The 27,148-nt window shown below is 39.5% G+C and overlaps 1 protein-coding gene across 6 annotated transcripts in view; it reads right to left on the reverse strand.

Moving 5' to 3' along the window:
- Positions 1 to 327: 327 nt before the first annotated feature.
- cabin1 (calcineurin binding protein 1) overlaps positions 328 to 27,148 on the reverse strand; it is a 120,627-nt gene continuing 93,806 nt past the window's right edge. For 4 of the 6 annotated variants that reach the window (XM_037536208.1, XM_037536212.1, XM_037536211.1 and 1 more), the window contains 5 exons: positions 21,234 to 21,305; positions 10,275 to 10,578; positions 5,863 to 6,018; positions 5,568 to 5,758; positions 328 to 4,303 (listed from right to left, as the gene is read on the reverse strand). In XM_037536208.1, coding sequence (XP_037392105.1) covers positions 4,160 to 4,303; positions 5,568 to 5,758; positions 5,863 to 6,018; positions 10,275 to 10,578; positions 21,234 to 21,305 — 867 coding nt within the window. In that variant the 3' untranslated portion in view covers positions 328 to 4,159. The remainder of the gene's footprint in view (positions 4,304 to 5,567; positions 5,759 to 5,862; positions 6,019 to 10,274; positions 10,579 to 21,233; positions 21,306 to 27,148) is intronic. The other 2 variants (XM_037536213.1, XM_037536209.1) reach the window with 2 other exon arrangements.

A 27,148-nucleotide genomic window follows, 5' to 3' on the forward strand; every position in this document is an offset into this window, starting at 1 on the left:
TGACCACTGAAGAACAGGGTAAAAGGGGGCTAACAAAGTATCAGAGAAACAGATGGACTACAGTCTGTAACTGTAGAACTACAAAGTGCTCCTATATAGTAAGTGAAGCTGATGAGGTGGTCATAATGTTATCATGTCATTTTCAGCAGGTGACTAATGCATTCTGTTCCGTAGAAATTGTGCCCTGATATTATCAGTTCTGGTAGACCCTCCTCCCTGAGAACTTCTAGTGCCTGACATTTGAGATAAAGAACCTCTAAAGCATAAGTGTAGGATACATCTAACCAGTGACCTAAAGGAAAAAAAAGAAAAACACAGAAACCAGGGTAAAAAAAGTGTTATCAAGTGTTATTTTTGGTTTTGTGACATTTTTAATGCAGCAAGTCAGAAAGTAAGAGAAAATATCAACCCTCTGTTAGAACAAGTCTGAGCACAGTAAAAGGCCTGTCTCCACAGAGGCTGAGAATAGTGCCCACACCCTCGGTCATTCCTCCACCATGTTACATTCTCAGTACAAGCACAGCAGAGCCATACAAAAAAAATCCAGAGAAAAATACAAACATCTTTATCTGTTTACAGGTAGTTTGGTCAGGCGCATATGTCTAATGTCCATTGCATTTCCTTTTTTTTCAGTCAACCCAAGCTAAAAAATCATCATCGGAAAACAGTGATCAAGAAAAATACTGGAGGCTATTCATCCGTCTACTCGTACAAAACGTTACGTAGAAAAAAAAGAAACAACATTCAGCTGCTTGGAAAGGAGGTCAACATGATCTCCACAAGTGATCTGTGGGGAAGGCAAAGCACAAGCTTAATTCAGCACAACACATAGTGTGTCATATTAATTTCTCCAAAAATATAATCAGTTCTTCCTCAGACATGCACTTAATGCATCTACAGCCAGAAGGTCACCACACCAGCGATCAGCGCCACAGTTGTGTCCAGTATCATGCTACACTGAAAAAGTTCATTCATTAATTGACTTGATTCAGATGCTCACAACACATTAGTAGAATACTGACACTGCTGTAATGAAACTTTGGCACTTCAAGTGGCAACAGAGGTCTTCAAATCAGTTGAATCCAGTTTCCGTCCTGGATTTCTAATCTCTGGTACGTATGACACTAGGAAGCCAATCAGTTACATTAACATATCAATAAACTGCTGGAGAGTAGAAAATCCAGGACTGGACAACGGATTCAAGGTCCAGATTAGAAGACCTTTATTGTAAGAAAAGGAATAGACTTTATCTTTCATAACTAACCCATTCACGTCCACCAACTAAAGCATGTTGTGACTGATACATGAACATAAAATTGGCAACATTTTGTTTATTTATACCCTGGATGAACCCTTAGCGGTTACCATTTGGCTTAAGTACATTTTAAACTTCAACCCAAAGAAATTTAGATTTTTTATTGTTATGTTCAAAATCAGTACTACAGTACGATCAACAAATTGAATAATATGATAAATTAAGAGATAAAACTATTTATTTACGTATTTGGATTGATTTGATTGACAATTATTGTGCTCAAGCAAGCTCAGAGAACATATGGACCAAAGGAAATGTAACATTTCAAATATGAACACTACTATTAACGGCTTGACGTATGTTAATGTACTGGACCAGAAATAACTGTGGACCATTTCTCTTGGTCCATTTATCATGAAATGTTCACACGTTCTAAAGAGCCGCTGGTATTTTTTTTAAAAAAACAGTGTAAATAAATTTTTATATGCCCATAATGATACAATTTTTAGTATTCGCTAACTTTCAGCAAGAAGGGACGTAATGTGTAATTCTGATGCATAACTGAGCTGTTACTGTAATATATTTTAATTCAAGCAGGAAACAATGTTTACATTTGAATCAAGTTAATTCAATGCATCAGTTTTTCCCGTCTCAGCTTCATGGCACTATAAACGCCATTCCGTGAGCCTTTCATCATCAGAAATAAATCTGTTTACCTCCCTTTCCTTACGGTCTGAAGGACAAAAGACCATGAAAAAGCCATTTTATGTTAGTATGATGCTAGACACAACAAGCCTGATCATATAACAAAACTGGTGGAGCTCCTTCCATTTTAAGTGCGATATATATACCAACAGACAAGTCAACCCACGCTTCTTCACAATGCTGGTGGCAGGTCTATGAGCCTGCGTGCTTATAACTCTCTCACGCTCTCTCCCTTTCAGCTATGATCCCCAAAAACCTGCAAAAGGTAATAATACAAGTAACAACGAGTACAAAAGAAAACATTACAGACTACGACAGAACAGGACTCAGAGTAATACAAAGAAAAGCAGATTCAGTAGAAAATTCTCTGAACAGAATACCAGTGGTTGACCCGTCCACGCTGCACCCACAGTCCTGTTCTTTTGTAGCAACTGCTGTGAAGTTAGGCAGGCTTTACAGAACATTAGTAAAAACCTGTTCAGCCTAATAGAAACTGTAGCGGAGTGTGTTCTTCAATTCACATTCATTTTAAAATGTAACCAAGCTAACACAGCATGGTGGTGAATTCGGTTGTTGATGAACTGATTCTGATAAGCTGTGACATGTTACTTTCCCAGTACCATCCATCCATCTTCTAGGTTTCTTATCCTCCTGGATCGTGGGGATTGCTGGAGCCCATCCCAGCGCTTACTGGGCAGAAGGCAGGAAACACCCTGGACAGGCCGCGAGTCCATCGCAGGGCTTTTCTAATACTCATCCAATATATTCCACTAAGCTCTAAAATGAACCGTTTTTAAACTGAGTGCTTAAGATCTACGCATCTAAAAGCCAGCCATCACACTCAATCAACTGGAGCACTCCACTTCCCTACAGCAGGGTCTGTTAGGCTAATGTTGTTGTGCTATTGCATTTCTGACATCCGATCCAGCATTGATATAGTCCCGATACCGACACCCATCGGTGCAGATATGCCACCTGGAACTACAATTTCTCATTAGGCTGAAAGACGTTTCTGCCGACGTTGTGTAAAGCTTGTCCAAGCTTAATAAGCATGAACCCATTTGTGGGCGGAGCCAGGAATGGTCAATTGTTTTGAACTTTGCCAAAGTATTCCAAAAAAGTTCCAACATTATGAAACCTGCCGGTCTAAATATGGTTTAGAAGCCATTTACTTTGTCCTCCAAACACAATGTACACTCAGTCATTATCCAAAAGTAACCAAAACGTTTGTGGCAAACAGTTTAGAAAGTGGTTTAAAAAATCTGTCAACACTACTGAAAACTGTAAACTCATGCCGTTGTTAGCAGGTTGGACTGGACAAAGTCTTGGAGAGGCTGATTGCTAAAGCACAGACAGTCACACAAGCAAAAGGCAGCCATGCTTAAAGCAAGGGGCTTCACCGTGGATAGCACAATATCCACCCTTAACACGCACACAAACACGTGAAAAACTCACATATGCACAATTCTTGAAAACGTCTGTGCTTGCATGCTGACGGCTTCAGAGGGGAAAAATGATCTGCTTTTGGTTGATACGCCACTGCAGCACGGGTCTGTGTTTAAGCACCTTGCTTGCCATGTAAACTCGAATTTCATTTACACTGAGTGCAGCCAAATGAAAGTTTCTTTCAAACGCTGGGGGAAAAAATACTCACGCCGTTGATCTAATGCCCCTCTGGCTGTGTTTTAGAACGCGTTGCATCAAACAGACTGTCTGCATAGGTCCCTGGTATAAAAGCCTCTGTGGACTTGTAAAAGAAAGTCACCTGTAGTGGCATTTAGAAGCTGCTGTTTCTGCCACAGAATGCTGTTTAGCTGCAGTTTTGCTGAGACTAGTGGAGTAAAAAATGGCACTTTTGCAGCATCGCTGATCCACAACAAAAAGCAAAATCAAAACCACAGTCCATGGCTAGCTGAAGTTCGAGACAAGTTTGGGGAGAAAAGCCCTTTTGCTGAATTACGTGCATACTGCTGCAGGACGAAGAGACCAAGTGCACAAACACTGCAGCGGAACTGGGACATTCCATTGCTTCGAGACAAAAGAATGAGCATATGAACAAGAGGAAAGTATAAGAATGAGAGAGAGAGCGAGAGAGAGAAAGAAAGAAAGAGTGAAAGAAAGATGTTTGCCTCCTGGTGCTTTAGGGATTGTCCAGGGCTCTTTGGTGCCCCCTGGAGGCTAGAGGTTAAAGTTCCAAGTTCAAATGTCCATGTAATCATCCTCTTCGTCAGACTCACTGTCCAGTGAGGACTCCTGGCTGGACGTCTCTTGCACCTCCAGCGCCGGCTGGGTCAGGGTGTCCTTCTTAACATTAGCTGCTGACTGAGAGGCCAGAATTACATTCTGGAAAACAAAAAAAAAGAGGGAGAGAGAGAAAAAAGAGGTTATTAGTCAAACAGCAGTAAAGTAGGATCAGCATTACTCTGCATATTTTCAATAAAAACTCAACATATAGTCAACACTGGGTATTGTACAACACAAAGACTTCACATTAAAAGTTTGGAATCACTTGCAATATTAACATTTTTGTTATTTCTGTCAATAATAATTTAAATGTGAATTAATGACAACTGTAAAGTATTTTTAAGGGTCAATTAAATGAAAAAAATACACAGTAATTATCCATTTACATTATTTTTTGTTCTATGCTTTGAGGTTTTGAAATATGAGGAGTTTTGAATATTCACTTTATTAAAACGTATTATATATATATATATATATATATATATATATATATATATATATATATATATATATATATATATATATATATATATACATACATACATACATACATACATACACACACATTTTTTTTTCTTTCAGTTTACTTTTACTGCATTTAGCAGACGCTCTTATCCAGAGCGACTTACAAGAAGTGATTTGTCTGTCTAGAGAAAGTATCTTTGCTAGTTACCAACAGGTTAGAGAGAAAGACGGTCCTGAGCTCAGATACTGCTAGAAACAAAAGTCACTGTAGATACAGAGAGAGAACACATTGAACACAGAGCAGTGCAATAAAAAACACTACAATCAATACTTAATTCAGTGCGCATATACATACATATATATATATACATACACATATATATACATATATATATATTGCATATATATATATACACATTCTATATATTGTTTTAAATTATTAGTAAAGTGTTTATTTTTACATAAATGGCTGCAACTGTAACAACTGCAATTTCCCCCTGGGATCAATAAAGGAATCTGAATCTGAATTCTGAATCTGAATATATATGTGTGTGTGTGTGTGTGTGTGTGTGTGTGTGTGTGTATATATATATCGGATAAACAGCACTTAAAGCTTCCATCTTTGAGAGAGAGGAGAAAATGAAGCTCCACTTTTGCTTCAGATCTGAAAAAAATTTGCAAATCAGAAATCAAAGAAACTGCTGGTGTTCCAGATCTTAACAAATCCTGATACTTAAAAATGAATAACTGGTACTTAATGGCCATTTTGACTGGAACTTAAATAAATACATGGTGGTCTCTGACTTCTGCATAGTACCGTGTCTGTAATTGGTTTTATATTAATGAAAATGATTCCAAACTTTGGAACAGTAGTGTACAGCTGCTGTTTCTGACTTACTTTGAGCTTCTGTTTGGTTTCCTCTGAGATGCTGCCTTTGGGTGAGAGCAGTGTGGGTGTTGGAGGTGTGACGGTTATCTCTGGGGGGAATTTTGTGGCAGTGGAGGGGATGAGCAGTTTAGGCATGTTGGGGGGGATTCTGGAGCGGATCCGGCTGGAGTCTCCCTGTTTCGACTGGTCAAGACTCTCTGCTGAGATGCAGAACAACAGTTTCACAAATCTACAGCTATGGCTCAGGGCTTACAGATCAGAGTTAAGAGGCCAGACAAAGTTATGCAAACAAACGAGGGGCTACCTGTGCTGGAATGTGTGGAGCAGGTGGCGGTCTCATGGCTGCTCCACTCCTGAGTGTCGTGACTGTGCGAGACTGTGGCCATCTTCATCTGCTGACACAAGTGAGACTCCTGCTGTCTGTACACCAGACCCTCAGGAGCGGGGGCTTCTCTGTCCTCTAAAGACACAAACACACACAGTCATCAGTGTCAACACCCAGATCTCCACTGTTGCTATGCTGTAATGTGACCACTAGGTGGTAAATACTAATGCCTAATACAGCACGTTACTACAGGAACTGTACTTTGTGCTTGTGGAATCCACATACACTGCTGAAGACGAGGTGGAAAGACGAACGACTAAAAGGTGCCACTGAGTCTATTAATAAATGAATGAATTAAGAAGCCAGTTTTGTTTAAACTGAAGAAATGACAACTTTCTCAACAACTAGGCTAACAGACAAGCTAAAGAGGCTAAACTGCCCCCCCCTGCATTAATATTTACTGTTAGGCTTTAAAATTAAAATAAAATTACTAAAAGATTCACTGCAATAATAAAAGTAAAGAACATGTTCCTGTAGTGTCTTACATGCATCATGTGTCCATGTTTTTGTATATCTGCCTTAAGTGGTATTAAGTGTGGGAAAATGAACAGGTGGCACAGCTGGATTGATGCCAACACAATACAGGAAGCTGCATCGATATGCTAATGGAAAGCATCACTGGCATGTTTTGATACTTTCATTTTTTTATGTAACAAAAATGAAAAGCTTTATGAAATAATATCAGGTTATGATGACTGATGACACAGTTCTGTTTGTTCATAGTTGTTTGGCAGCAGCATAATGAGCTATGTTTAGAGTATACTGGTGGAAGAACACCGTGTTGAAAATGCGGTTGGGGTGCAGACGCCGGACTTTTAGGAGGTTAAAAGAAACCACAGCAGACCAGGTATTGTTGATGCATGTGTTAAAGTTCATATTATCAGAAAAGCTATTCAGTGAATTATTATTACCAACATACAATACGGTCAGAGACCACCCTATGACTTGTTTCAATTCCAGTCAAAATGTCCACTGAGTACAAGATATTCATTTTTCAGTGTCGGGGGTAAAAAGCAGAAAATATATTTAACAGAAAATTACACAGAAGTCTCAACAACTAGGTATAATATCAGATTCTCAGTATTTATTTTGCCTTTTCAAGGAGACTCGCTTTCAATTTTTCAAAGAAATCTGGAGGTTTTTCCACACCTCCAGAATTCAGCCTTGGAAGTCATGTTGAGGTCTGGACTCTGGAGTGGTCAGGCCAATGCACTAGAACACTAGCAGCTTCTTTTTTTTGTCCATTTACAGAGTTTTCTCCATTTCCACAGTGGAAGGATGGACAGAGTGGAGCTCACTCTCAAATTAAAAGCATTGTTAAGTAATGTTTATCTGATGAGGACAGTTTCGGTGCTCTACACAGTTTTACACTGAATTTTCTTTTTTTTCCCGATAAATTTTTAAACTTGGGTTTTGAAATTTCTGTTTTTTAATTTTTTTATATGAATTACTCAGAAAAACAAACTTAATGATCGTTTTGACTGGAAAGTGAATAGAGGTCTCATATTGCAGGCAGTATTGTAGTTTTAAAAAAATTAAAAAGTAAACTGTCAACAAGCATTTCAACCAGTAAGGTTGCTGTCAAGATTAACATGGCTAAAATATAATGATAGTAATTATAAACCTAATATGCTTCATAAAGTTATAGATTTGCTGCTCGGGGCTCTAGACGCTTTTTGACACACACACACACACACACACACACACACACACACACACACACACACACACACACACACACACACACACACACACACACACAGTATGCAGTGTATATCACGGATACTCACACACACGGCTAATGCAATATTCTACTCCAACTCTCCATCTCTGTTTCCCTAGCAACTGAGTGTAGAACTCAGAACTCAATGGCCTGACAGGGAGAGACTCTACTCAACCTCACACACACACACCTTTTCACCATTTGCATGTGCACATGGAAAAGTCCATAATTAGAGACATAGAGAAAACTTCAGTAAGACTAGTTGAGACGCTAATGTGGGACATTCCTTCCAGCAAATAACATGGCAATGAAGCCCTAAGAAGCCCTACTCTACTGTGATTTTGTTAGGAAAAGAATAAAATGACAACGAATGCAACTAATAAACAGTAACACACGGCATTAGCACTAATGAAGGACTAAACTGCTTCATGAATTTGGCTGACAAACAGCAATTACATCAGCTGTAGTCAGTGCACTGGTCTGCCCTCTCCTGGTCTCTCGGTGATTACCTCAGAAAATCAAAATCAAATCAACACAAATTGTCCTTCCAGCTGAACTAAGTCAACGTAATTTACTGCAGGCTAAAGAGGCGAATGACACCGCATTATATAAGCTTTCACAAGTCACTGCAATATTTCACAAAGTAGGATTTCTCAGTAAGACGGGTAATTTAAAACAGAGGTTTGGCCAACTGTACACAATTTCCCCATTTACTCCAAATTTTGCCGATCAGTAAGTTTGGTGCCCAAAATAGTTTTTTTTCCTTGCATTGGAGCTACAAGGCTAACTTAGCTAACAACTACAGACTTGCTAATGTGGTTCGTGACACAGAATAGACAAACGCACAGGCAGAATTCAGGCTTCAAGCCGGCTGCTACCACACAAGCAAGTTTATTAAAAATGATTTAACTCGGCACAGTCCGAGGCAGAGCTGGGGACTTGAAATCACTCGAATCTCATGTTTAGTGTCTTGTGACTTGACTTGGACTCGAAATGACTTGAGACTTACAATTAAAAAAACCACAAGCGGAATAAGTTAGGACTGCTCACCTTAACGCAGTAAATGAGCAGGTCGCAGTCGGCTTAGGCTAGCTACGGCTCCTAATGGCTTCAAGCTTTTCATTAGGAAAGCACTACATGCAATGTAAATGTGCTGTCTGAAGCAAAGATGAAAAACGACTCGAAACAGTTGGTTAGTCTGTAGATTGGATAGCAAGCATCATAGCTAGTGCATCAGCCAATATAGCTGAAGGTGGTAGTTAATATAGCCTTAATTATCTTTACTAAGTTATGGATCACATTTCTTTAAACGTAGCTGGATTAGCCATTACGCTGGCTTGCATATGTGAGCGACCTTTTGAAGTTGTTCTCCCTCTTTACGTTAAACAAGAGGTCTGCATGGAACTAGTTTTTCAGCCTGCTCCCGCCAACTCCCGCAGAAAATCCTGCTCCCACCTACAACCCAAACGCTTTGGTCCGCTCCCACCTGCACCGTTTCGTCAAGGCGAACTGACTCCCAATATTTGACTTGGTCTATTCACAAATACATTATTCTCTGCTGAAATAACATGGCAGTCATGCTCATCAGGCCCACTGTGAAGTAACTTCACCAAACACCATTTATCCCCTGTAAACACAAAGCAGGAATTAAACCACAGAACAGATACTTTTTGGTGTTTTGTTTGGCAGCTATGCGTGTTAGACAGAAGGCTCTGCCGTCTCTGTAAGCCACGAGGAATGTGTGTTGTTCACACGTTCACTCTTTAGAATGAATTCATCCATTTTAACTGTTTCCAGTTATCATTTTATAGTGTGTGTTATATTGTGATTAAGTGCTTTTTCAACTTTATTTAGGTTATTCATTATTTGCATGATATCTCTTCATGCATGCTAAGGCTTGCTCCCGCCTAGAGTGGGCTGGATTCCCGGCAGCTCCCTCTTGCAACACTGAAAGATAGTCCCACGCCACAGGATATGGTGATGGGTCCTGTGGGAATCCACGGCAGTGCAGACTTCTACTTTAAACATCCTGCACCTAGCTTTGAGGGTCTTTTCTATAAAAAAGGCTTATTACTTGAACTGTCAAACCTGAGAGGTTTTAAGTGAGGGTTTATATTTGTAAAACGTAATGCTTGCAGCCAAGTACTAACTAAACTAAAATTCTCTACTAAAGACTCAAGACTCAGCTTGGGCCCCAGAGAGTCGAGAATTCACTTAGGCATGAACTGTGAGACTGAACTTGGACTGGAATGAACTGACTTGGGAACATCTCTGGTTCCAGGAAATTGTGTGATGATTTAGGTATGCAGTTTGCAAGATGCTAATTGGTGGTGTATAAGCTTCCTTTTTGTAAACTATATTATTCTTTAGCTCCAATGCAAAACCAAAGAAGCAAACATCAGACACCAAACATGTTTTGGTTTATTGAACACACTTGTGGTTGAGAGGGCGACTAAATTTCAGTGCTGGGCTTAAGTTATATGGCTGAAAATTCCTGTTTCATGAAACAGCCCAGAACGAGCACAAGATCACAGATAGGTAAGATAGTAAAAACCATTGAAAGCATAATAAAATTGATTATGAACTGAGGTGTGTTTTGGTGCCTTACCTGTGTGGGGCAGGAACGCCATGCCTACTATCGGATGACTGTGTGTCGTCCTGGACTGTGAGTGGTCCTGCTGGCCTGGGGGCTGGCAGTAGAGCTGCGTGGGCGTGCTGGGAGTATGTGTGTGTGAGTGTGTATGAGAGTGTGTGTGAATTGGACGTGCAGGCTTATTTAGTTTGGTTTCATGTTCCTGGGAGGGTAGGGTGTGTGTGTGTGCGTGCAGGCATGGAGTGGAGAAGGAAGCAGGGAAGAAGATGTCTCGCTGCTCTTTGTTGAACTTTGGAGTTGTGGGGGCATCACTGGAATTCTGGAAAAGGAAAAAGAGAAGAGATAATGCCATTTCATGTGGCATACAATTAAAGGGATGTAAACACAGTGAACACAGTCATAAAGGAAAAACAAATGGATCAATGGCTGACCTGGACAAAAGGACACACACAATTCACTACTAATGTTTTTACCATGCAATGCACTTTAGTCCATTTTTCAAACACAACAGTGTTCCCAAACTAAAGGTACTGAGGTTGCACCCTGTACGGTGCCTCAACAATGATAGAAACATAACCCTCTCAAAAACATAACAGGTTGCTACTTATTTAAAACTAGGATCAATCTACATTCATAAGACGACTCATTATCATTTTCAAACCTTTTTCTGTGGCTGCAGTTCATGTTGAAAGTTGTCCAGACAGGCAACACACCATGTAAAAGTGTAATTTCCATCACCTCAGACTAAGCAGTATTTTTGGCAAAACCGCATTATCTGGCAACCCTGCATTACTAGGGAACTCATGCATGAAACACACGTGTGTGGAAAATATGCAGTATTTCAGGTTCCTGCAGCTTTAATTCCCTACTGTTAATTTGGCCTTTTTACCTTTGCAAAGAGTTAAAAGCACTGTCCTTCCTTGGATCAATATGGAGATAAACCATTTTGTGTTGCTGTCGATTTGCAGTCTCTTACAATGACTGACATTACGCATTTGTAGTTTTTTTTAGTTGAATGTTTCTTATTCTTTTGTTTTTCAGAAGGCTAAACGCTGCTACCTCTTGCTTCTCAGATTTGAGTGATGTACATGCACAGTTGAACTCACAGATATCAATGAATATTTTTATTGCTCGAGTACATAAAGCCTGATTCAGGCACTTACACCAATGTCATAACTGACATCATCTACACCTTGCAGAAATAAGGTTAGGCTTCAGAAGTTAACAGAGACCTGTCTGCAGTGTGGAAGTATGTTACAGTGGAAAAAAATGTACTCTATGTTTTGTCTAAACACTGGGATGTGAAACGTGAGCATGTGTTTTTTAGGCTTCCAGTCACAAAGCAACATACCACCTGAAGAACATACAAAAGACACTCCTGTCATCTTTTTCACTTGTGACTGTGAAACCACTGCGACATTAACAGAAACACCATGCTCAAAATTGGAGCTTGCCTATCTGTATTCACAATACTACAAAATGGTCATTTTACATAAGTAGTTAGAAAAAAACAATAAAAAGCTGTCAGTTTAAAGTATATACCATTATACATATATAAAAAATGAAGTGATGCCATTGCAGAATACTGAAGCCAAATGACCAGAAAGGTCAATCAAAATTTGATTATAAGCCAATTTTAGACAAATTTAAATCAAATGACAATTTAAAATTACACAAACCAGAACGCATCAGTCCTGAATGGCACATTATAACTAACACTGCAATATTAATTAACTGCCCAAGATATCACTTAAATTCACAAACATCTAAAGCTGGACAATATTCAACATTATAGTACTCAGATTAGATCAGGTGGTCAAAAAAGCAGGAACAAATTTCAATGTGGTTTCAGAAGTGAGTGAAGATTTAGCTACGTTAGTCTGATAATTCCAGCACAAAACTAAAGAAGCAGACATGAAAAATGCCTCAGATGATCGACTGGTGTATGGGAATACTGTGTTATTTCGACAGCTAGCAGAACTACTGACCAATCCAAATTACTTCTTTAATTAGCACAATATAAACTGAAAATAACAGCATTTGGAGAGAAGATTACGCCTTGAACTTAAGTCTAACTGACAGAATATCCACCAAAAAGTTCAGTTTCTCTCTAAACCACTGGAAGTGATTTCTTACTCCCAAAGTCTGCCCAAGTCAACAATTTCTCAATGCAGACATCACCACTGAAAGCAAAATCAAAGCAGCCAGCATAAGTTCAGCTTAAACTTTCAACTTAAACTGACCAATCAGCTCACGATGGGAGGCCTACCTGTATGACCCGCCTTTGTCTTGTCCTGTATACACCGACTCAGCAAAACACGAGTGTCACCCTCATTCTCACAAACGACAAACGCACTGAGCGACCGAATCAGCACGGCTCTGAGAGAGGGTGTGTGTGAGGAAGAGAGAAAGTGTGTGTGTGTCTGTGTGTCTTTAGAGGACCACTCAGGGACACACTCAGAGCTCCACAAACAAACCTCACAACAACAGGATCGGCCGTTGCCAAGGCAACCTGGCCGAACACAGCCAATAGCTGATCAAACGACCACGCACTTTTTTTTTTCCTCCCTACAGTCCAAGTATTGCTCACTGACCAGCGAATGGAAGCGTGAGGTTCAGAGCCGAGTGCTCATCATTTCAGGGAAGACGACAGAATAACGTTAAAAGGGCAAAAGAGCGAATAAGTGCAAGCAAATAGCTTAAACACTTGTTGAATGTTTAAATCCGATTACCAAATTTATCATACTGGATAACAGAAACAGCTCAGAAAGGCTTCTTCTTTATTGATTCAGATAATAAGAAGAATGTGTCATTATTGCCTTTGCAACAATTCAGTGATGGACATTAACTCTCATAAGCTGGTAGCAGAAACATTGATTTGTTAGAGGTTCATTTGCACATTGATGCCTTCTGTGATATCAATGTCCATCACTCAATCACTGACTGACTGACTGAACCACTTGCCTATACAGTACTGAATGCTGCTCCCCTGCCCTCTCAACACTATCATAAGTCCAACAATGGAAGAAACCAGAAACGTTCTCTGAAAAGTATTATTTCTCTTATGGTTCTTTCATTTCTTACTGTTCCAGATGAGGATACAATCGCTTAGCAGTAGGGCACTGGACTAGTACCAATAAGCGGAACGTAAAGCTGAAAAATATTCCAACGTGTTCATCTCTATTTTATAATCTTCACTTTGAGTTCCCCAAGTTAACGTTAGCTAACAGAAGCTATAATTTTAGCGCTATTAGCAAGTATGCAGGCAGCTAGAAAACAAGTTTTTCTTCATGACCGATTTTGTTTAGTAATGTAACAGTGTCATGTTACCATTACCAGTAATTACTACTAAAACACTAAAACAATCCAAATGCCAAATGTTTCGGAAGTTACAATTTTAGTTAATTCTCAGCACAACTCTAAAATGTTAGCCAGTACATAACTAGCAAACACGGCTTTGAACAGTCGTACACCCATAAAATCATAGTATTCTTATAAAAACACAAAAATGTTTACTTAACTGCAGAAAAACGTGTTTCGGTGGTGACAATTCTTAATATTACACACATATTTTCAGACTTTGGGACACATTTACTTCAAAACAATGGGATCTAACTGCTTACCATGTGGCCATGATGGGACAGGGATGCAGTCTCACTTCTTGCTCTAAAATGCAGGGGTGTGGCTAAAATAAGACTCCGCCTATGGATTAAACTCTGTGTTTGAGTGACGAAAAATTTTTTTGAATTGTGTTTTTTTTATTTAACTTTTGATAAATCTACATCTTTCAAGTTCATTTTAAAAATTAAAAGATCATTATTTTGACAGGTTGAATTTTAGGGCTTAGGGTTTGGTACAGACTCCTCCCAATAGCAAGTACCCTATAAATGATAGTAATAAGCTAAATATACACACAAACCATCTCAGTCAATACCTTGGATATAAATAGATCTGAATTGTTTATCTATCTCTCTCTCTCTCTCTCTCTCTCTCTCTTTTTTTTTTTTTTTACTGTGGGACCACAGTTGGAACTAATTTGGTAATTTGGTAGTTTGACTAATTATTCATTCTCACAACATGTGAATGTTTTAATGAACACAAATTAGTTTGAACAAAATAATGCAGGCCAATACTTTACCATGTACCATTATGGACTAACTAGGGCATTTTGAATGTACGTAAGGCATATTGCATATACAACTTGTAGTAAGTCAATCTCTATATTAGCACTCTGTCCATATCCAGCCTTATGACATATTACGAAACCTTCCCTATGGAAGGAGTCAACACAAATTAAAGCATGCATGTGGGCACTGAAATCCACAGGCTATCTGAAGGACACCAGTTACACAACAGCTGTGCTCATTTGCAGCCACTAGTGGGCTACGGGAGTCCCACATAACAGTTCTTGACACAGAATCTGCTTTATAGGACAGTCATAAAAGCAGACAGTTACTTAAGACAGGTCTACCTAAAGGAGAAGCTTAGCATTCAAGGCAGTGATCATAAAATTTAGATGTGTTGGAGTTAGATGTAGTCCAGTGTTAAGTTAAACTGTGAGTTCACTAACAGTGCAGGCCTGTTACTATGGAGACACAAAAAGGTAGAAAGTGCTGAAACATATGAAGAGTAGAAATTTCGCATCTGTGTTTTCATGTTTACATTTACATCACCATGTTAGAGCCTGAACTGTGATGGATATACTCATCTGTGCTTGTGAATATTTATACATATTCCTGGCACTTATAATGCAAGTGTACATGATATATCCACTGCTGAAAAAAACATACGACCCTATGAAAATAAACACTATATAAAGCACAATAAAAATTGTTACATAAAGTTGTTGAGGCTTCTGTGTCATTTTCTGCTACAATATTTGTTTTCTTGTACTTAAAAAAAGATTGAGATTCTGATTTATATGATAGATATGATTCAATTTCGCATGCAAAGAAAGACTGGAGCGACAAGAAAGAGGAGCCAATATGAACACACAAGAAGAAGCAGAATCCAATATAATCTTAATTGATAACCCACAGTTAAATTACTGTCTGCAAATGCGCCATGGGGGAAAAAAAACAAACAAAAAAAAAAAAACGCACGCTTCAGTTCAGTGCATAAGGCTAAATTTGTTGAAGAGGGGTACAAACAGGTCAACAACCATTTAGAAGAGGGTAGGACAAAATGAGAAAAAAAGAGTGACAGAGAGACAAACAAAGAGAGACAAAACAGACTTCTTGGGTATAGGGGTTCCTCAGGGGAGAGTACTCGGTACATTGTCTTTCTTATAAATCTTCAAATATTCTTGTTTAGCATCCTCCATACCCCACTCCCTCCATTTGCTCTCCTTTCTCCTCTTTCTTATTTTTCTTGAAAGCACTCGCTGACTCAAATGTGAACACTTTTGGTTCAACAAACACGCAGACAAACAAAGCCTCCCCCGCTCCACAGACTACCTCCCCCCTTCAACCAGCCGGCCCATCTGGAAACACAGCGTACCTGAGGAAGACAGAAGTCCTGTGGGCCTGCTTGCATTCATCACAGCAACAAAGAGAGAGAAAACTACTGACTAATAGAAAGCGGGAAAGAGAACGGATCGAGGGAGACTCAATAGGCCCCAGCAATTATGGAGATGAGGATTTAAAAAGGCTTAAAGGGGCTGGGCGCTGTACGTCAACAGACGCAATGATTATGTTTATGGGAGAGGAAGAGACGTGAGTTTTAATTATATTGCCTCTGATGTTAAAACTGGGGCTTACAGCAAAGTTGGAGCGGGTTAGATATCATTGCTTCTGTTTTGGTGGAAAGGGGCAGTGGAATTGAAAGAAGTTATGAGATATTGTTGTTTTGTTTTTTTTTTAAATATTCTAAGTATTACGCAATTCTTCAATACCATTGCAAGTATGGGATCACAGAAATGGAAAAATTAAGGATGAAAGTGCCTTCAAAGATGTTAATGTAACTAACAGCACAAAAGCACAATCAGTGCGGCATTTAACAAATCACTCTAAATATATATCTATATATTAAAATATTACTTTACATATTTATATTATACACACATACATACATATATACACATATACATTTGTCCAGGGGGACCAAAACTTTTGCATATACAGTCCATGAACATGCAGACCTACAGCTATATAGCTGAAAGTTCACATCTCACCACGAGAATAACAGCAAAATACATTACAGCAGCGTTAAACCAGATTAGTAAAACCAAAGGCAAGCTAAAGATGAATTGCAGATGTGTGAAAATACCTAGCATACAATTACAAAACTCATAATAGGCTGCAAATTTCATTTTGGACAAATAAAATGAGCATATAATTAGCTGAATATTATCATAATCCATTTAATTTAATCAGAACACTTTAAAATTGATGCAGCGGAACTGCCACCTTCACACTGCATCAAACTCAATCGATGCGTTTGTACTTCCCTACTGTACAGCTGTAATAACCACGTTCAGTGTGTTGAAATACCCAGTTAACATCTGTCAGCATCTGTCTACATCAATATCAACAGGGTCCTTTAATATCAGCACAGGCCCCAATACTGACATTGACAACAATAAAGTGACACGAAAAACAAAAACAACAACAAAAAAACCCTTCCATGGTAAATTGTGCATTCCGCACTGACACAGAGAAACATTTGTGATGAGCCTGCACCCACTCACTCTCTCTTTCAGTCAAACCGCCCCTAAACCCACGCTTCCCACCGGCAGCCGCACTTCCTGTTCGACTTTCTTCTTCACACACTCAAAAGGAGGCAGAGAAGAAAGGCAAAGCACCTGTTGCATAAACACACACACACACACACACGGTCGTCTGCTGCTGAATCGAGTAAATAAAGAGATTCTGTGGAAGCGCTGCAGCGCTGCAGCACTGCCAGAACAAACATGATGCTCTTCATCAACTGTCAGTAAAGTTCACATCAATGAGAAAGAATTAGAACTGCATTTCTGTAGCTTCATCACGGTCATAGCAACAAACAACACTACACACACCATGACAGTATGTACGAAATCTATCCCCACACACACACACACACACACACACACACACACACAAAAAGCATGCCTTATAATCCATACATATTTATACACATTATTCAGATTGAGGAAAGTATTTAAATATTTATAATCCTGGCATATTTATCGCATCACACACTCATATTGGAAAGATCTGATTCATGGCTGCAAGAACAGAAGAGAGAAAGACTGTGAAAGAGAATAAGCACAAGAAGAGAAAAACAAGGGAGAGAGAGACAGAGAGAAATGGGTGTAGGAAAAGAGAGAGAGGAAGAGGAGAGAGAGAAAAAAAAATGTAGAAAAAGAGAGTGAGAGAAAAATGGAGGAAAGAGAGAAGAAGAAAGAAAGAAAGCCAGACAGATAGAGTGAGAGAGATCAAGAAAAAGAACGAGTGCAAGACAATGAAGGTAAAAAGAATGAGATAAAGAAATATACAGAAAAGAGAACAAGAAAGAGGGAAAGATAGAAAGAGAGGAAGAGAGAGAAAAAATTGAGAGCAGAAGCGAGAGAGCTAGAGAGAGAAAAGGACAGGGTGAAAGAGACAGAGAGGGAGTCAGAAAGAGAGACGAGTGAGTGAGTGAAATGTGTGGTGTGTGAGAGTCAGAAAGAGAGAGAGGGAGGGAGACAGAAAATAAATGAGTGTAAAAAAGCAAGAAATAGAAGACCAAAAAGTGAGTGAGAGTGAGGGAATGAGAGAGTAAGTGAGTGAATGAGTGAATGAGAGAGTGAGTGTGAGTGAGTGAATTAGAGTGAGAGTGAGTGAGTGAGTGACAGTGAGTGAAAGTGAAAGTGAGTGAGTGAGTGTGAGTGAGAGTGTGAATGACTGACAGAGTGAGTGAGTGAGAGTGAGAGAGAGATGACTGAGAGTGAGTGAATGAGAGTGAGTGTGAGAGAGTGACAGTGAAAGTGAGTGAGTGAATGAGAGTGAGTGAGTGAATGACAGTGAGTGAATGAGTGTGAGTGAATGAGTGTGAGTCTGAATGAGTGTGAGTGAATGACAGAGTGAGTGAGTGAGGTGGCTCCAGTAGCTGTGCTGACAGGCTGCCACATGCTTATGAACCACTAATCCAAAGAGAAAACATACAAAGGCGAGAGAGAGAGAGAGAGAGAGAGAGAGAGAGAGAGAGAGAGAGAGAGAGAGAGAGAGAGAGAGAGAGAGAGAGAGAGAGAGAGAGAGAGAGAGAGAGAGAGAGACGGACAGACAGAGGATGAAAGAATAATCAAAAAGGAGAACAATACAGACGTAGAGGCTGAAATTGAAAGGAGAGCAATGAGGAGAAAGAAGGAGCATACGACATTCCATCAGGGACAGACAGCCTGCGGAAGGGAGGTCTGTCTGTCTGTCTGTCTGTCTGTCTGTCTGTCTGTCTGTCTGTCTGTCTGTCTGTCTGTCTGTCTGTCTGTCTTTGAGAGAGAGACACCTGCTCATCCAGCATTTCATGAGGAGATCCAATTTTACAGAGAAAACACACATCAAAACAAGTAACAGGGCTTCAAACAGACCCAGCAGCTGATTTGTAGAGTTTCAGCTGAGAGTCCAAATTGAACTAATTTTTTTTTTTTAGGAGAACAGGCTGTTACCCAGTGTCTGCAGCCGGGGTCACACCAGCTAAAAGAAAAGAAAAATAACACTTGGATAGTCCCACCATAGATGCTTTGAACATACTTAAATAACTCTTAAATTAAACTAAATATCTATTAAACTGACCCAAATTTCCTCTAAACCTGCCTCTAATCCTAACCCTAAATTTAACCTCAACCTCAACCCAAAACCTAAACCCAACCCTAACCCCATCACTGTTCAGAATCAACTGAACTGAGTTTCAAGAGGGGTTTGTTAACAATTTGAACATCTGAAGATAATCCACAGAGGACTACAGGGGACTGTCCAAATAAAAAGAGACCAAATTTAGAAAAACGACCACATGTGCCCTCTTTAGATGGGACTAGTTTTACATAGAGAGTTGGGCTAAAGGAACTTTTCATTGGTGTGATTTTAGTTCCACCTGAATGTGCTGTCAGTCATCCTTATGCATCGGTAAAGATTCCAGTGGCTTTTACCTTCCAAAACGAGCCACAGAAATCCTGCGTAGACTGGCATGTCAGTAAACTGGTATAACACTCTGAGAAAGGAGTTTCTTACTTCCGGAGGCACTTGAAGAAGCATTTGCTCGCTTTCTGTGTAACTAAAATCAAACTGATGATGTGCTGTCCGACACCTCGTGTACTACCTTAAACTCAGAGCTTTAAAACAAATAAAAACATCATAGAAAAAGTGTCTGATATTAATAAGTGAACTGGACTGTTGCCTCTTAATTCCCAAGCTAATGACAAACTGCATTTGCCTAGAACAGCAAGACGGACAGTGAGTGTAAACTAAATGTTTTCTACTCTTTTCTGGATGACTTCCTCATAGACAACTACTTCCTCTTCTCTTCACAGGAGTTTCATAAAAAAAAAATTCGATTGTATTCGAGCTTTGTGTGCGTTAATTTGGTTTTCTTTACACCACTTGAAAAGATTTCATGATGACTAAAGATTAACAATAAGAATGAAAAACAACTGTTTGAAACCGACTGAGAGGCTCCTCCTTTCTGCGCCTCCTTCCTCCAACGACCATGCCAGCACAGCAGGGTATGTGCTAACACCACACAGAAGCCGGCTTACATCTGTTAAAAATGAACATCTAACCTTTTCAACTCCTTGGGACCACCGGTGCTTCCAAAATGCACTTCGTCATATTCTTCATAAATTTCATATTTCGATAGCTACAGTGAAAAGGTGGCCGTCGTATGAGGCTGTAACTCTTCTTTCCAGGCAAACAGATGGTGGTCATTTTAAACCTTTATAATAAAAGAAACTGAACTCAAGTTTTTTTTTCTACTGAAAGTCGACCCATTTTTCCACAAATCAGGGCTATAAACTATAAACAGATAGCGTCTCTTCAGTGATCTGCTCTGTAAAATGTATTTTTATAAAATAAAACTAAGAGATTTTTGGCTTTCGGCAGTAAATTGTAAGCATATAGCATTTTATAAAATAAAATGTAAAAAATACAATAAAATAAAAATCTACATTTGTTTCATGCAGTTACTGAATAATTTGCCTTACGATTTGGTCGTGTAAATTCAGATGGAAAAAACAAAATATCCCCTGGTCAATAAGTGGTTAATAAATCACACATTTACAGCCTATAAATTACTTCATGTTAAAACAATAAAATGACTAAAGATTACTTTGAAGTCAGCCTACAGGCACCTGTTACTGCAGCTTTTAGTATTATTATTATTATTGTTATTTTAACCACAACATCAAAATAATTTAAACTCTTGTTTAAGTAGTCCACACACGGAAGGCTGCAGCACGACTTCAACAGTTTAATAGCACTGACAACGACATGCAAGCATAAATAAATAAGCAAGTAAGTAATTAAGTAAGTCAGTAAGTAAGGGCAGCCTTTTGCTGCTACAGAATGTTCTGAAGCCAGACAATATATTTAGACTGACGTGGACGTGGAATACACATGAAAAATGATGCTAAAAGAAAGTCTCAGAATTTTCCTTACTTTTGTGCATCTTAAAAAGGTGTAGGTGGCTCATTTTAAGACATTTAAACGGATCAACTTGAACCATGATGGATTGAATCCATCAGTGATTTGCAAAGCTACATGGCTCAATTCAGACACCTTCAGAATGAGGCATCACAATGCATCCATACACTCTTATATCACTGCTAATAAGCCATCCAAAAAGTGTTCCAGAGAAGTCTAGAAAAAACGAAAGCACACTGAGGACATTCAGACTGAACAACGGGCTCAATGTGACCGTAAAATAATGTCTGAGTGAAGGATTTGCATTGCAGTGGGGAAAAACACCCATAGATGTTATTTCCTCGCTCATTTGAATGCGTCTGCATGCGTTTGTTTGTGTTACCTGTCTTTGTGCTGATGCCATCTGAATCTGACAGAATTTCACCGCTTGATCCAAAGCCACATCCTCGTCCACCTGCAGAGAGAAACAGCACAGTAAGTCAGCGCACAGGCCTCAGAACTTTTTCTGTAGTTTCAAAACAAAAATGCAACACACAACTTACTTCCAGCAGAGAACTCACAATGCAAGTGCTGTATTCACAACACGTAGGCCACACCAGGGCCAATACTGTAGAGTTTAAATAAAAATAAAAATAAAAAAATCTTTAGTCTACTTACAACATGCGTGTGGGTTTATGGTTTATGTACCAAAAAGAGCTGTTATTCTGTTTTATATGGCCATTTTCCAAACCTTCTTTATGGCTTAAACAGGCTGACTAGGTTACAGACATATATGATATATGTAAATGATCTCTGATCTCATTTTAAAAAAGCACTCCGGACTGAAAGAGTAAATTACAAATTTCCTTTCAAATTAATAGAGTACATTCCCTAAAGTAGGGAAGGGGAAGTCCACAGATATTTTACAATTTTGCATAATTCAAACCATTGATGTCTACAATGCAAATGTAGCCATTTCATTTTATTATGCATAACACTGAGTGAACCTACATGTTTCCATGTGTGTTGCTAAGGGTAAAGCGGTTAGAAATATGAAAACACAATTTTCTTTGTGGACTATTCTGCTTCAAAGTGCCTGCACGAACCTCTCCGTTTAAATAAAATAAAAAAATAAACAAACAAATAAATAAAACACAACAAAGGCTATAGACATTAACCAACATATTTGTAACCATTTCATGTGTGAGGCAGCTTTAAGAGACCATAAAAGCTTCAGATGCCTGGTTCCTATGAACACCTGTGAGCAATTCTGACTTGGCAAATGTCTGTAGAACACCACATTTCACATCAAACCACTCTGAATGACTTTTTAACTTAAAAAAATTATTATTTTTGTAACTCCCTTTTTTTAATTTCAGACTAATATCCTCAGGTGTGTTAGTTCAGATCCTTTGGAAAGTTAAAGAAATGCTGTTGCCTCCTGACAGCCATGAACAGCACAACGTTTAATCATCTTCCCTCACTTTCCACTATGCTACTCTACTACAGACTGTATGAACTAAGGACACTCTGTATCACTTCAATGTAAATGGGCAGAGCTAAAGTGAATGGGTGGTTGTACATACATTCTTAATGGTTGTGACATCACTACCATGATTAATTCGAATTAGGCAGCTCAGTTTCCATATATGAACTGTATAGGCCAAGTGAATGGTTTTAACACTTTAACAGCAGGACATGCTACACAGCAAGTTTCTTTATGTCTTCTGAACAGTTGACATTGTCTCATATGGCTACATAGTTGTTGCTGGTTTACTTCCATATAGGGAAGGATGGACAGTGTGATACCTTGTGCCTAAAACGTGCTCTCAGCAATCAGCTGATGAAGGCTTATGAGAGCAGGTTAGAGGACACTTACTCTAATGACAGATTGCAATCATTTCATTAAGAAATACAGACTGAACATCTTTACACTTCAGGCCCAGCTGCAGGCCGAGTACAGGGTACAATATGAAACATATTCTTTGAGCTCAGGCTAATATGGCTGACTATGAAGCCAGAAAACTCATCCGAGAAGACAACTTGTCTAATGGGGCACAAAAGAATAAAAACAATAGATTAAAAATTCAAAATATATCCCAATAAATTGTGTAGTATTATCTTGGAGTCAGGCAGCCAAACAAAGTACATTACTTGCTTCAAATTAAAACGTACACTACTGCTTAAAGGTTAGAGATCATTTATTTAATAATAATAAGTTAGGGATTCATTTATTTCATTTCTGGTTTAAAGCATAATTAAATGCACATTAGTCACTTTTCAGGGTCAAGAAAAATATATATTTAACAGTAAATTACACAAACGCCTCTTGGCGGCTTATCAAATCTTGTATGGTTGTTAGGGGTCCCATTCCTTCTATATATTGTGATTATTATTATTATTATTATTTTTAACAGTTTTGGAAACTCTTATTTTCCCCACTTTCTCTGTTCTTAAGCAACTGGATTATTTATATCTAATCTCCTCAGCAATATGTCCTGAAAAATGAAGAACTTGTACTTAATGGCTGTTTTGACTGCAAATGAAAGAAACCAATTTTTCTACAATTGCAAGACATACAGGGCCCAAAAGGTTGCAGAGCATGGTGACCTAAAAAGACCTCTTATTGGAGCTCCCGTGACCATGGTAACGGACAGGGAGTGCTGTGATTGGACATCCCTGGTGTCTGTTTTATGTCAGCTACTGGGAACGCTATGCTCTCTCCTTTAACTGCGTGTGGGAGGAAGAGAGGGAGAAAAAGAGAGAGAGAGAGAGAGAGAGAGAGAGAGAAAGACGGAGAGAAAACAAAACAAATGCAAACATGTTGGCGCATATCACTGCACTTTCAGTAGCACTCGGTCTATAATGAACCTAATGCCTCTGACTAAGCCGAAAAAGCTAATAGGACAATTGCTGAGGGGAGAAGGCAGGAGATTCTAAAACACATGTCTGTGATGAACCCAAATGGAAGAAGGCTTCTCTTTAACCACCTAACCAGCATGTTTATTTATTGCAGCGAACTGCTGAACTGTTCTGGCCCACCTGCATCACTGCTGCATACACGTCTTTGGATGAGTATGAAGTCTGTGGGACAGTTGAGGGCTGGAGATTAAGGAACCAGCCCTGTGACCGGAAGGTCACCGGTTCGATCCCCAGAGCCGACAGTACATAACTGAGGTGTCCTCGACCTTGACGCCCAACCCCCAACTGCTCCCCGGGCGCTGCGGCTAGGGCTGCCCACCGCTCCGGGCAAGTGTGCTCACTACCCCCTAGTGTGTGTGTATTCACTAGTGTGTAAGTGGTGTTTCACTTCATGGATGGGTTAATTGTGGAGGTGAAATTTCTCCGTTGTGGGACTAATAAGGGTCTCTTAATCTTAAATCTGACTTTTGAAACTGCAGGCCTCAAGGCACTGTCAGGCAGCTTAGAACGCTTTGAAAAAGATGGGACAACATTAACATTTAAATTTATGGCAGATGTGCTTTTCCAGAATGACTTATAAGTCTCAGTAATTGTACAGATGGAGGCCAATGTAGCGTCAGGAGTTTTGCCAAGGGGTATAATTGGTGTAGCTTAGCACATTTGCCTGGCCAGGGAATCGAATTCCAGTTGGTTCGTGGGGTCACCGTCTTACCCAACAGCCACTGGCTTTTATGGAATATAATTTCCTATAAAATATATATCGAAAGGAAAAACAGTGTGTTTCATAAATGATCTAAAAATGAAACTTTACAACTGGGAATGTAATCGGATACAGGTGTTTACACAGTTATTATTCTTCTATTTAACTGCTTATTTACAGGATTACCCACCCCATTCAATTGGACAGAAGTTGTTTTCCAAATGGCCTCAATCAGACTAGCCTATTCCGACTGAGGCGTATATATGGAAGTGTTCTATTCCGATTGAGCTATTAGTCAGATTATTAACAGATTATTAGGCTGCAGGTAAACATGGCTAAAGTGTAATTGCGGATTTATAGATTGTCAGCTGGCTAAGATTTTTTATGATCGCCCTTTTGTCACTATATTTTGATGGAAGATTATGGAAAATGATAAAATGCTTTTAAACTATATGATGGCACCTAATTTCTCTTAAGGGTTTATTTAAAGTTTCTTTGTAGAAGTTTTGTGGATTTGTGTGTAATGTGGGTTGTGCTCTGAACCCATATGAATGGACGAATCTGATGATTTCAAATGCATTAAAAGAGCATTCAAAGAGAACTCAGACATTTTTATTGTTAACATTATTGTTTTCCAATGTTTTATTGGTTGAGAGGTTGTTCTGTCTACAGTCCCACTATTATGGATCTAGATTATTGATTATAACGTATATAATGTGTGAGTAATTGCTTTTTGTTAGCTGTGTAGCCTTTTGCACACTAATGAGCCAGCTAGCTGAGGAATGTGATAAAGCTGTATCAGTAGTGTAACAGTAGACTGGAACTTAAAGTTCTGCTGCTGAAGTCAACACAGGTGTTCACTCAATCCCTCCCTCCTCAGAGGGCTTATCTAACACCCTTCACTTGAGCTAATAAATAAATGGAGCAGCCCTTAAGATGGCGCTGGGGATTCCCCAGAGGGGAGATGGTGAGGCCAAGTGAACAAGGACTTGGTAAAACAGACGCTGAAAAGCAGGTAAGTGAAACTGAAAGGACTGATGCAGCTGGCTGAACTAGCCGTACTAGTTACAAACTCAACTCATTCTACAAAAGTGACACAACCCAACGTGAGAAAAAATATCTGACATGTCAACTTCACAGCAGAGCTGACAAAAGCAGCCTCTATGACAGACAATGTCTACTAATAACCCTTATAATTGCCTCACCTCCTTGTTTCTACGCTCATTATCCATTTTATCAGCTCCACTTACTGTATAGCTGCACTTTGTGGTTCTACAGTTACAGACTGTAGTCCATCTGTTTCTCTGATACTTTGTTAGCCCCTTTTTACCCTGTTCTTCAGTGCTCGGGACCCCCATGGACCCTCACAGAGGAGGTTCTATTTGGGCAGTGGATCATTCTCAGCACTGCAGTAACACTGATGTGGTGGTGGTGTGTTACCATGTGCTGCGCTGTTATGAGTGGATCAGACACAGCAGTACTGCTGGAGTTTTTCCACTTAGTGCCCACCCTATTAGACACTCCTACCTTGTCCGTCCACCTTGTAGATGTGAAGTCAGAGACGATGGCTCATCTGCTGCTGCACAGTTTGTGCTGGTCATCTAGTCCTTCATCAGTGGTCACAGGACGCTGTTGACTGGACATTTTTGGTTGGTGGACTATTCTCAGTCCAGCAGTGACACTGAAGTGTTTAAAAACTCCAGCAGCACTGCTGTGTCTGATCCACTCAGACCAGCACAACACACACAAACACACCACTACATCAGCATCACTGCAGTGCTGAGAATGACCCACCATCCAAATAGTACCTGCTCTGACCACTGAAGAACAGGGTAAAAGGGGGCTAACAAAGTATCAGAGAAACAGATGGACTACAGTCTGTAACTGTAGAACTACAAAGTGCAGCTATACAGTAAGTGGAGCTGATAAAATGGACAAAGAGCGTAGAAACAAGGAGGTGGTCATGATGCCACGCCTGATTGGTGTATTATGTGTCTTTTGTACATGTGGGTGTGTTTATGGCTGTTGTCAGGACTTGTTCCTCCAGTCAGTGAGGTATGTGGTAGCTGAGGTGTGACACTTAAGTGTCACTCAACTTAAGGAGTCTAAAAACACTTCGAAATCAAAGGCGCACACCCTGAGAACTGACCTCAAACTCAACACCCACAGATTCCAACACATTTTCAGTATTTGAGGCAGGTATGCCTATAGATTCCCTCAACAAGTCACTCTTCATGTTAAAAAAAAACAGCTAACAACCAACGGTTATTTTGTGACTTCTCAATTTGAAACCTGCAATTTCCCCCTCAATTCTAGTCCCTTTCAATTCCTCAATTTCCGGCGAAACAGTCATTAAATACAAGTTATTCATTTGTGAAGAGATGGTTTCGATTACATTAGATATAAGACAACCTCTTGCATAAGGAAGGGGATTCCTAACAACTGTGCAAGACCTGGTAGACCACCAAAACCATCCCCATCAGATAAACAGCCCTTGAAGTGTTCATCTTTGAGACAGAGGGGAAAATCAAGCTGCACTCTTGTTTCAGATCAGATCATCCTTCCTCCTTCCATATTCTTAAGTGTTTCAGGTTTAAAAGGACACAGAGCAGTCAAAAAGCTGCTACTGAGAAAATGAACATCTAGACATCTGCCATGTGGAGTAAGTGTTCATGGACTGATGAGCCCAAATGTGT

Source organism: Pygocentrus nattereri, chromosome 29 (assembly GCF_015220715.1).
Source record: "Pygocentrus nattereri isolate fPygNat1 chromosome 29, fPygNat1.pri, whole genome shotgun sequence".
Taxonomy (NCBI): Eukaryota; Metazoa; Chordata; class Actinopteri; order Characiformes; family Serrasalmidae; genus Pygocentrus; species Pygocentrus nattereri.